We start from the raw sequence: 12,316 nt of genomic DNA, 5'->3' as shown, positions 1-12,316 counted from the left end.
AATTTGATTTTCTCTCTCCACGAATTGCGATACAATAATGATACTTTTAATCATAAGGTCCAATTTAGTGTTCAATTTATATCTTTTCCTCATAAAATGATGATACAAATGTTGGAATGTAAATTTGATTGCATTACATGTCTTTTTGGATCAATTGTATCATTTTAGTGGATTTTTAAAAACCTCAAATTTGATTTTCTCTCTCCACGACCTGCGATACAATAGTGATACTTTTAATCAGAAGGTCCAATTTAGTGTTCAATTTATATCTTTTCCTCATAAAATGATGATACGAATGTCGTAATGTAAATTTGATTGCATTACATGTCTTTCTAGTTCAATTGTATCATTTTAGTGGATTTTTGGTATTAGTGATACATCTCTGTAACTGTAAATGTTTTTTCAGAACAAGCAAGAGAGGTACAAACCAAGAAAAGAAAATCAAGAAAGAAAAAATAATTAGGAAGAGGAAGTATGTATACTGGTTCAATTGTATCTTTTTAATGGATTTTTGGTGTTGGTGATATTATAGTGATATATCTCTGTAGCTGTACAATATCAATTTCCCTAAATTTTCTTGTTTATTATACGAGAAGAAAAGAAAGACAAAAAATAGAAAACAAGACCAAACAAGAGTCATTCCGATCAATTTGATGATGTTCACCTCATCAGTTCTCATTCTTTGTTTTTTATAGTGTTGAGAAAATTTCCTATGAATCATACTGTAATATTTATCGACGTGCTCCTCATACTTACTGTATAAAGCAGGAATTGTGATGAATAAGATGGTTCCTGCGACAGTATCAATGACAAAGCTTCATAAAAAGCCAAGTGGAATTTGAGAGGAGAGAAGAAGAAGAAGAAGAAGAGAGGAGAGAAGAGGAGAAAAGAGGAGAAGAAGAGGAGAAGAGGAAAAGAAGAAGGGTATTGTAGGTATAAATCAAAAAATGTTTTAAGTTAGATGACCAAATTATCCTTAAATTGCACTTTTTTACAATTTTAAAAAGTATTCTTAGTGTCAATTGTCTGTAAAACTTTAGACATAATTATACAAGCCTAAGACAAAATTGTGCCCAAATTTCAATATTTACCCGAGTGTCGGTCACAACTCACAACTAGTCACAGAATACTGTTATCTGGGTCCAGGACTTAATTTCATTGCTCTCAAACAGCGCAAGGCCCGGCCCATCATAGAAGTCACTAGCTCCCGCTTCAATTCAAACAAAAACGAAAAAGCTGAAAAATCGAAATATTTGCAGATCTCTGAGAGAGAGAGAGCGTTGTCCTACAGAGAGATGGGGGGCAGAGAGGGAGAGAAGAAACTGATGCAACAAATCGCAAAAATTCTGGATGAAGCCAGGACATCAAATGCCACACACCTTCGCAAGCTCAAGGAGCTCTCCGCCGTCCGATCTAAATCACCGTCCCCAGCCCACTTCGTCTCCGCTTTTTCCAAAACCCTAACCCCAATTTTCCTGGTCCAGCGCCGAATTGCCTCCGCTGAGCGCATCATCAGGTTCGTTGCCGCCTTCGCCAGCACCCGTAACAATGACCCAGACTGCGACTGCTTCTTGGAGGAATTCCTTAAGTTCCTTCTGGTTGCAGCATCTTCTGCCAGCAAGACGGCGAGGTTTCGAGCCTGTCAGATCACATCTGAGGTGAGAGTTTTAATGTTTTCTTTGGTTTTTTTGAAAGTGATGGCCATGAATGTATAGTTAATTCCGGGGTTTTGGAAGCTTCAAGCTCCAATTTTCTCTGTAGAATGCCGATTTTGTATGATGGGCACTATTAACTGTTTTGATGCTCAATTGGTTTCTGGTTGGGCATTCTGCATTTGTAATACAAGGTATATAAAGTGTTTTGTGAAATTCTCGTCGGTTAGTGAAAAATTAGAAAATAAAATGAAAATTATTAATATTTATTCATTGGCTTGATAGTTTCTGAACAGTGCCATTGCACCGAATCCAATTAATTGTTTAACTTTTTTGGTTAACATCTTTATTGGGTGGGGAAAGTGGTTAAGGAAGATCTTGAGTTTGTTGAGACAGAATGGAACAATCTTCTCCAGGGGCAAACAGTTAAAGCTTGCAGGCCCTGTCTATCAGAATTGAGGAGTAATAGATAGCATCTAAGTTCACGAATAGAGTAATGGTTGCACAGTTACTGGTGAAAATGATGTACATATAGACGGTCACTTTCCTTGTTTCAACTTTATTATTGAGGATCCTTCACTGGATCCTCTTTCTCAAGCAAATGGAACTTTGTTTCCAGGTTTCAAGTAACATTTAGGTTTAGCAACAATAGATTCTGCAATTCATTTTATTGTATGATGATATTTTTTTGTAGGAATGTTGAATGCCATTTCCCTACCATTTAATCCTTCTATTCTCCCCATTTTTTTGGCATGCTTGCTATTGCAGATCATAATGCAGTTGCCAGATGATGCCGAGGTGAGCAATGAGCTGTGGGATGAAGTCATAGAATGCATGAAGATTCGGGCACTGGACAAGGTTCCTGGTATACGTACATTTGCCGTTAGGGCTCTTTCACGCTTCATAAATGATGCTGAGAACGGTGACATCCTTGATTTATTTCTTGAGGTGCTTCCCCTTGAGCAAAATGTGGTGAGTGTCTCAACCGGTTCAAGAGAAAGAAATGTTAAGCACAGCTGGTAACATGTCCGCTTTGCATGGTTAATTCGCAAGTGAACATCTATACATTTATATCTGCATAAGTATGTGTCCTTTCACTTGCATTCACTTTGATGTTTAGGAATAGATACAAAGTCAGGTGAGGTTGTATTGATTCAAGCTCTATTATGGTGGTTTATGCCTTCTAAGCATGGGCATTTTAATTTATTCCCTCAACCTAAATTCTTGGAAATAAATAATATTTTCTCATATGCAACATGCTTCTTCTGTTGGTTCCGACAATTTTATTTTTAAATGACAACAGTTGAGAAGGATAGATACTAAGTTGGTATATTCAAATTGGTATGATTTGTGCCTGCATCTGTCTCTTATTTGGGAATTTAAAATGTGCCCACAATTTTTAACATCAGGCAAGAACATGGAAACAAAGTATTATATTTCCTCATTTTGTTACGGAACATATTATAGAAAAGTAGGCTTGTATATCAAGTTAAATTGTAAAATTTCTATTACAAACATATAAACTCAAGCAGGCGATATATAGGATGTCCAATACAGTGAGTACATATGCACACTTGTATATCTGCATCATACCGTATATGTACTTTCAAGTATTAAAAGTAAATTGTGCTGATACCTCCTTCTTATTTTGAAGCTCACAGTGACCTTACTGTATTCTTCTTCAATTTTTCTATTATCTACATAATTTCTTGGAAGAAGAATGAGATTAGATATTTTTAACTAGTATCTTTGCAATATTTCCATGACTAATCGTTTATGCAAATGTTATTTTCAAGATCTATTGGAATTCCTGATAGGCTACATTAAGTGTGGCATGACTGCAGGAGGTCCGTAAGACAATTGTGTTATCACTGCCTCCTTCAAATGCAACTTCACAAGTAATCATTGATTGCACAGTGGATGCAAGTGAGTCAGTCCGGAAGGCCGCATACCATGTTCTAGCTAATAGATTTCCTCTTCAAAGTCTCAGGTGAGTTTGTCTTTAGGAATATGATGCAAAATTTCCCTTTCGCTTGAACTTTTAGTTAGCAACTCCAGTCGTTGTCAATTCATTTCTTACTTGCTTTTGAATGGGGACCATGGGGTCTGAGCATTCGGAATTCATCATGATGCTTCATCATCATCATCATACTTTTCATGATTTGCATTCAAATTATGAATTAAGTTTAATGGAATAATGTCTAGTCTTCGTTCAGCTGCAAGGGCTGCTGGAAATGGTTTCTTCTATCTCACTATTGCTTAGAATTTACTCACAAAAAGTATTCTATAGTTATTTGTCTTCAATTTTTTGGTATTGAAGCATCAAACTAAGGACATTAATTCTTCAAAGAGGAGTTGCTGACCGCTCTGAAGTCGTCTCAAAAGAGTGTTTAAAGTTAATGAAAGATGAGTGGTTTGCAAAGTGCTGTGACGAAGATCCTGTGAAGCTTCTTAAGTATCTTGATGTGGAAACATACGAATATGTTGGGGAGTCTGTGATGGTGACTTTGTTGAAAGCCGGTCTAGTGAAATTACATGATAGTGGAAGTATAAACCAACATATATTATCCTCTGACAAAAACGAAGGTTAGTAGAGCTTTTGAGAATTTTCTGCCCATATATCTAAAGTCCTACATATATTATCCTCTGAAAATTTCTGCTCATCATAGTCACGTCTTTCTTAAATGTTTGCTTCCATTCATTAATGATTATACTGACCTATCGCACTTTGTTCATGAGCATGAATATTACTTCTTTTGTAACAAAATATTAGATCTTGTTTACCAGAAATTTTCGTGGAATCTAAGCTGGTAGGTTTATATGATTTGACATGGTGCTGATAATTTCTCGACCCCAAACAACTTATGAGTTATGACAGTTGCTTTTCTTGTCTTGTATTGATGCCAGGAGACCCAGCAGGTTGTGCTGAAAACATACAGCTGATGGAACCAGAAGTTTCTCTTTTCTGGAGGACTGTATGCAAGCACTTGCAGACAGAAGCACAGGTAAGTGTGGTTATATATTCATAATAGAGCAATACTTTTGCTAGCCTAAAGGAAGATCAACTAATAAGGGCGCCTACCTTCTTCAATTGATCTAATGGAGTCTAGTCCTTGAAGAACTTATAATTCCTTAGAATATAAACAATTGATCATTAAATTCTCTTAGGAAATTTCATTGTGGCTGTTGGTTTGTTAATGAGTTTTTGAAGACTAAATCTCTGTTGGTGGCATTCGACAAAGTTTCTCTTGCTGTTATGCTGAGAAGCTACTTGTCTACAGTCTGTACATTAATCACTTAAATTATAATTACATTATTTTAATGACATTCTATTAAAGTTGGGACTAAAAGGAGCATGAGAAGAGGAAATGATCATAAGATTTACAGCCTGAAGACACCATTAACTATTTTGAATCAAGAAAAACTAGTTAAGTCATGACTACATGTTGGATGGACAACTGGTTCAGCGTTCAGGTAAAATTTTCATCTTCAATAAATGCAAGGTGCTGCACTGTAGACTTAACCATTTAAGTATTTAACATTATTGGCTTTGATTATGCTGCTGCCACACTCCCAGTGATATATTTCAAATTACGTCTAAAAGATTCTGCATTGTTATAACGGAGGTGTTAGTCTTCATTATTGGAAAGGTTTCACACTATCTGGGAATCTGGATAAATTGTTGACACATCATTCTGGTAGGCTAATAAGACTAGAAAATGCTAGAAGGTACTTAAATTAAGTGTACTTTTACTGCCGTTGGAAAATAACATGCTTGATCAGGCCAAAGGCTCTGATGCTGCTTCTACAATGGGCGCTGAAGCTGGAATATATGCAGCAGAGGCTTCAGATAACAATGACCTTCTTGAAAGGATACTTCCTGCAACGGTTTCTGATTTCATAGTATTGGCCAAGGCTCATATAGATACTGGTATGTGAAGTATTATAGTTGCTACTGATTGTGTTTTCCTATTAAACAATATATTCTAATATGAGCTGGTTTCCAGGACCAAATTATCGATTTGCATCTCGGCAGTTACTATTGCTCGGGGCAATTCTTGATTTCTCTGATTCTACAAATAGAAAATTGGCTAGTGCATTTGTGAAGGATTTATTGCACCAGCACCTTGAGCACGAAGAGGATGATGAAGGGAACAAAATTGTTATTGGAGACGGAATAAATCTTGGTGGAGACAGAGACTGGGCTGATGCAGTGTCCAGTTTTGCAATGAAGGTCCATGCTGCTAGCGGCGAATTTGAAGAAATTGTCCTCGAGGTTATAGAGGAGCTTGCCCAACCTTGCAGGGAGAGAACTGCAGATTTCATGCAGTGGATGCATTGCCTTGCTGTGACTAGCCTTCTCTTGGAAAATGCAAAATCATTTCGCTGGCTTCAGTGCAAGGCTATTGGACCTGATGAGCTACTGCAGTCCTTGTTACTTCCTGGGGTATCCATTTATCTCACAAAACAGTTTGCTTGTTTATTTTTTTTCCTAGCTAAAGTAATTCTGAAGAGTTATAGACTATAAAAATTATTCATTTGTACGAAAGCCGCAGCAATGCAACACCCCAGTGACCCACATACCCAAAGACAAAAAGATAAGAAAAGGAAAACTGTATAATCTGCATAAAGAATTAATTAAGCACGGGCCATGATATCATTAAAAAACTGGTGAAATTCAGGAGCTAGTTATTACATATGTTTTATTAGTGGATTAAGAACCCATTCAGCACTTTCCTTGCTTGGGTATTCATTAATGATGGACATGTTGAATGCATATCTTTTTGAATTGTTTGGCTGTCCACTTATCATTGCATCAAGATCTCATTTGATGATACCAGCTATTTGTTTTAACTTGCAGGCAAAACATGTTCACTTGGATGTGCAGAGAGCTGCTGTAAGGTGTCTTGGCCTTTTTGGGCTGTTAGAGAAGAAGCCCAGTGAGGAACTTGTAAAGCAGTTAAGACTTTCCTATATCAAAGGTCCCGCTCCAATTAGCACTGTAGCTTGTAAGGCATTACTCGATCTCATAATGTGGCATGGTCCTCAGGAGGTTGACAGAGCCCTGAGGCAGGATCTTTCATCAAAATTTCGAGATGAAACTGTTAATTATAGAACAGTGAACTTGTCTGAAATTGATGGGGATTTAAATATTGAATTGCTTGATCTATTATATGCTGGTCTCGACCAAAATGATTGTGGCAAATCTACAGAAAGTGATGAAAATGACAGAGTAGAAGCTGTTCTTGGGGAGGGCTTTGCAAAGATTCTTCTACTTAGTGAGAAGTATCCGAGCATACCAGCTTCTTTACATCCTTTGATCTTAGCCAAACTAATAAACCTGTATTTCAGCAATGAAACAACTGACCAGCAGAGGTAGTCTGCTTGAGCTCATTTTGTTTTATGGATAGTCTTATTTACAAGGATAATCATTTAATCTTACGTTTCTTTTTTTTTTTCCTTTTTTTTTCCTTCATACAGGTTGAAACAATGTTTATCTGTATTCTTTGAGCACTACCCTTCCCTCTCAGCTAATCACAAGGTAAGTGATAGTTTCAGTGTTGTACACAGAGGGTTGCCTTTGCAAAATAAACGATTTGAACTTCAATTCCTTTGTATGCCTATAGAATATAAATGATATAAACTTCAATTCCTTTGTATGTTTATAGAATATAAATTCTGATCTCCGAATTGCAGAAGTGTTTGTCCAAGGCTTACGTTCTAGTCATGCGTTCAATGTGGCCCGGCATCTATGGAAATGCTGGAGGTTCTGCGCTAATTGTGTCTAACAAGCGTAAGCGTGCGGTCCAGGCATCACGATTCATGCTGCAGATGATGCAGGCCCCTATATATGTGAAAGATGCTGAAATTAGAGATGAAAGTTGTAGTGGAGACTTCGCTCAGACCATAGATGCATCTGGGCAGCCTTCATTTGAATGTGGGGAGGAGGGGCTAGCAATACATATTGCTACTGAGGTAATGACTGTAAGCTTTAATAATTATTATTTGGTGCATGAGTGTAAGGTTCAAAACCATGATTCTCTAATTTTCATTGCTTAACTCACCTTTTGGTCTAGTAACTTGGATATTATGCACTTAGAAATCGACATTCATTTTAGATTGGGATTAATGATAAGCTATATTTATGGAGTGTTTTAACATGAAAAGTTAAAAGCTAATTCAGTTTGTCGTCTGTGTCATATCAAATATCAATTATCTAAACACGTTGATCTCAAGAAGACTTGTACTTCAAATATGTTTCACCATTTGGAAATTTGATATATTTATAAAGAGAATCAGAAAGCTATTATTTCTGGAGTACCTCTATAAGCCAGGATAAAGTGAAGATACATGTTCCCGGTTTGTGCTTTGCAGCATTTCTAATCGATCAAGTTATTAAGGTATTGAGTCCCTTATTTTTTTTCAATCCAAAGAGAATTCAAAACTGGAGCCATATAACCAGTAAAAATATTGAAAAGTAAAACAGAATTAGCAAAGAATCACATTAAGAAACCGCAGTCTAAGGACATGACTAAGGAACAGTCAGAAGATATAGGTGCCTTCTCTTAAAATGTTCAAAACCCAGTGAAATCCTCTCATAATTCGACCCCTTTGTATGAAATGGTGAAACTCGGGAAACTCTGGCTGAACTACTCGAACTGGCTAGTACTCTGCAACAGAATATCCATAGCTTTCCAGAATTGATTGTATAATGTTGCTGTGCTTCAATTACAACTCTCTGAGCTTGCATCTCAACATTTTCTGAAATTTGAGGTTCCAGTATCGGCTTCTACACATAGAGAGCACTACAACATCTTAGTCCCACTCATCGATTTGTCCGTTTTACTCTTTTATGCTTTGATGCCATTTCTTTTGTTTGGTTTCTATTTGTTTCTCCTGCTGTTATTCCAAATATGTACCTTAAATTGTATTGGTCATGCTTTGGAATCATGGAACTACAGGAGAAGATCTCCCACATGTTGATGATTTTATAGGCTTTATAATTTAATTGGCTGCTGTCATGGTTACTTTTTTTTTTTTTTTTTTCCCATTTTCTGAATATAACTGAAGATACTATTTTACACCATCCTATGCAGTTGAGATGTTAAACCTTTCCCCATAGCTCTTTATGATGGTTAAATTATGAGTACACTAATAGCAATCACCATTGTTTTACCCAGGGATTTGATGGGTTGCCTAGAAAGGACACTTTGATTGAATATTGCAAGCTTAAAATCCTGTTTTTATTTTCTGTCTAGGTGGCAAGGTTCCACGCAAAGAAAACACCGGCTGAGAAGGCGTATGTTTCAGCACTATGTAGGATACTCGTCTTGTTGCATTTCCGGTCATCAGAACAAGTGGCCATAAAATTGATGAGGAGGCTATTGAATCTTGTTGTTGAATCCATATTGACAGAAAAAGATCTTGTAAAAGAGTTGAAGCGCATGGCGGAGCATCTTCAGTCATTAAATGGGCAGCAGGATGAGGAATTGTCGCAAGATCAAGCTAATATTGTTTTGGGTAAAGTCCTCTTAATTCTATAGGGAGCTCATGAGGGCTCAGCTTTTAATGACATTGTTTTCTCTGATTAATAACTGTTCGAGTACTGCTATGTGTCACAGGAAGGTTAGAGCTGGACTTTGACCTGGATATTAATAGCAGGGTTGCAATGCCTGAAACACCGGCCCCACGCTCGACCAGACCATCCCATACCAGAAGAAGAGTGAGGTGTGAAGAGTCTTCTGATGAAGAACATTCACCCACGTCTGTTGTTCCTCCTGTAACTAGCACTCTTAGTACCCGCTCTCAAAGGGCCAGCAAAACTGCAGCAATGACGAAAATGACTGTCAACAGAGGCAACAGAATTGACGAAAATGATGAAGGGGAAGAAGGCTCAGAGCTGACATCAGAAGAAGATTCTGATGTGTCGGAACATTATGGTGAATGAATGGGTTTCAGATCTCTGTAAATGTTGTGCTTCCTCAGCACTGTCATATGTTGTTGTATGGTTGTTTACCTAGTTCCTTGTTCGATTCATTAAATCTCTTAGATGTGTTAGTGTTTCCTGGGTTGGGTTTAGCCTGCAAGCTAAAGTAATGGTGCCATTTTGGATGATAGAGGTTTTGTAATTGCTACCGGGCATTAAACCCAAGACGTTCCATCTGTTTTGAACATCCTTCTGTATCAAGATTCTGGGATAGGGTGGATCCCATTATGTAATGGATTGCGTCTTTGAAATTCTATAGTAGTTGTCTGATAAGTAAGCTTCTCCTTGGTGGTGTTTGAGAAAGGATTTGAATTGTCCGCAGTACAGAAGTGAAGTTATGAATTTTGTTGCTAGTAGTGGTGTAAATCTCCGAGAGGAATTTTTATCTACACATCACAAAAACATTATCAACATTATCTTTACATTATTTTTTGAGTATGACAAGTTTATATTAAAAAGTTATAAGTTTACACACAAAATTATAGTGAAAAGATCAAATTATTCTTGTTTTATACAATATTAGGAATATTAGTGTGAAGTTTACACACATTTAACCCACAATTCAATCTCCCCCCTTTACTGATTTCATCACAACCAGACGTTTGCTCCTACCGATTCTACATAGTAGAATCGACGTCCAAGTCCGACCAACAAGTCGCCAATATCAACATCCAACAGTCTCGACTTAGTAGAGGTAAGGCCTTGATTTGTAAATCTCTTAAATATTATATATAACTTTTGAAATTTCTAAAATCGAACAAGATGGGTAGTTACATAGCTTGAGTAGGTGTGTATAAACGTAAAATGGTGTGTGATTTTGTGAAAGAATTTGTGGGACGCAAATCGGCATACCATGTCTGTTTTTATGTATAGAAAACGGAAAGGTCATGTTGATTTGCTACGAGGATAACGATAGCATGTGTTGGTTTTGTTAAAATTAAATGGTAGGCTATGTCGTTATTTGTAAAAGAAAACAACATGCGTATGTCGTTTTTTAAAAAGAAAACGACACACTTATATTGTTTTTTTCCATTAAAAATGACAAAACTACACCTATTTAAGGATCTGTCAGCACAGTTTATGTAGTTTTTTTAACAGTATTTTTTCCCTTTTCAGCAAAGGAAGTGTACACGCGTAAACATAATAGGCCTACATTCTCCACTCGGAGAGCACGTTCTCAACAAATTCAAGGAGAGACGAGTGGATCTCATGATGATAATAATCCACCATTGTCAGATGTTCTTACACATGAGCACATACAGACGCTACCTTTGCAAGCTGATGCTAGTCATAGTACGTATGTTCCTAAGCAGACTACTTTTCAGAATGGTCCTCAGATATTGGATGTCATTTCGAATTCTATCCATATGCATTCTCACAGATCTAAGCTATTAGAGTGGAAGATCCCCGTGACAGTTACCCGATTCAGAGTGCTTATTGATAGTAGCGGTTTGAGTGTCCTTGCATTTTGCACATTTGCATAGTGCGATTGATGGTTGATATCTGTACTTTTGGAGTGTTGGTACCCAGCTATCAACACATTCCACTTCGCATTTGGTGAGATGACTATGACTTTAGATGATGTGTTTTCATCATTGCATATTCCTATTGATGGACACGCAGTCATTGCGAGTAGATTGACTACTCGAACTGTCATTGCACTAGTTAGTGATGCCTTAGGAGTGTCCATTGCAGAGGCTGTATCTGCACTTGAGGGTGGCACCAGTCATACCATAAGCTTAAGTGGCTTCGAGTCTAGTTTAGTGTTGTCGATGACAGTTGTTCGCAAGAGCGGATAGTTTCATGTGCACGTGCATACTTGTTGTATCTGTTATGTTGCATTCTATTTGTAAGTAAGAGTGACACTTGAGTCCATGTACACTATCTCCACATGCTTATGGACATTTCTACCGTGAGAGATTATGCTTGGGGTGCGGCCGCAATTTTCATCTATATATGTAGCTTGGGGATGCTACTAAGGACGACACTAGATAGGTTGCTGGGTATCTCACCCTTTTAGAGGCGTGGGCTTATGAGCATTTTCTATGAGTCTGTCCTGTTTGATGCTCGTTAGTTGTACGTTACTATGAGGATTTCCCAGAGCATCTCGTTGGATAGATAGGGACATCCTTGGAGGTGGTGAAGATTTAGGAATGGCTATCACACGAGGTTAATAATTTTTTTTAGAAGTTTCATTATTTATTTATAACTAATAAATTCTTTATAATCAACCGTGAATTATAGGTTGTATGAGATCCGTATCGAGATGCTAGACATTTGTACCCCTTGCATGATATCTCTTTCTTCACCAGTTGTATTCCAATTCCATTCATGGGATTTCTAAGAAATGGGTGAGATTGTAGAATATGGAATGTGAGACTTGAATGGATTGATGAATATGGAAATTTAATGAAGCTTATTTCATTGATTAGGTTAGTGAATTTACGAGGAGTGTACGTTGCGTTTGTGGTAAGAACTTGCAATTCGCTTTGAGGTACGGATTTTCCCCATTTTTGTTGGATTCTTCAAATTTCGTAAAGATGCCTTGAATTTCCTCTTCTTGAATATCACATTATTGTTTGGTTTAGTAAATTCTTTTGGGCTACTCTTTGTTTGTTCCAAAGAGAGCCGAGTCCCTATTTTGTTCTTGTTATTTGCTATATCTATAATTGATTAT

General features: G+C 37.2%; 1 protein-coding gene across 1 annotated transcript; it reads left to right on the top strand.

Annotated features, from left to right (window-relative positions):
* The first annotated feature begins 1,236 nt into the window (after nt 1-1,236).
* Nucleotides 1,237-9,895, top strand: LOC119998212 (condensin complex subunit 3). Its single transcript, XM_038845473.1, has 12 exons — nt 1,237-1,658; nt 2,421-2,624; nt 3,497-3,642; nt 3,973-4,238; nt 4,560-4,657; nt 5,436-5,583; nt 5,660-6,099; nt 6,514-7,028; nt 7,134-7,194; nt 7,350-7,628; nt 8,912-9,173; nt 9,275-9,895. Exons 1-12 carry the CDS (start codon nt 1,296-1,298, stop codon nt 9,598-9,600), a joined length of 3,108 nt encoding a protein of 1,035 aa, XP_038701401.1. The 5' UTR covers nt 1,237-1,295; the 3' UTR covers nt 9,601-9,895.
* The last annotated feature ends 2,421 nt before the right edge of the window (nt 9,896-12,316 follow it).

This window comes from Tripterygium wilfordii, chromosome 5 (genome assembly GCF_013401445.1).
Source record: "Tripterygium wilfordii isolate XIE 37 chromosome 5, ASM1340144v1, whole genome shotgun sequence".
In the NCBI taxonomy this organism is placed as follows: Eukaryota; Viridiplantae; Streptophyta; class Magnoliopsida; order Celastrales; family Celastraceae; genus Tripterygium; species Tripterygium wilfordii.
This window is presented reverse-complemented; position numbering and strand designations above follow the sequence as displayed.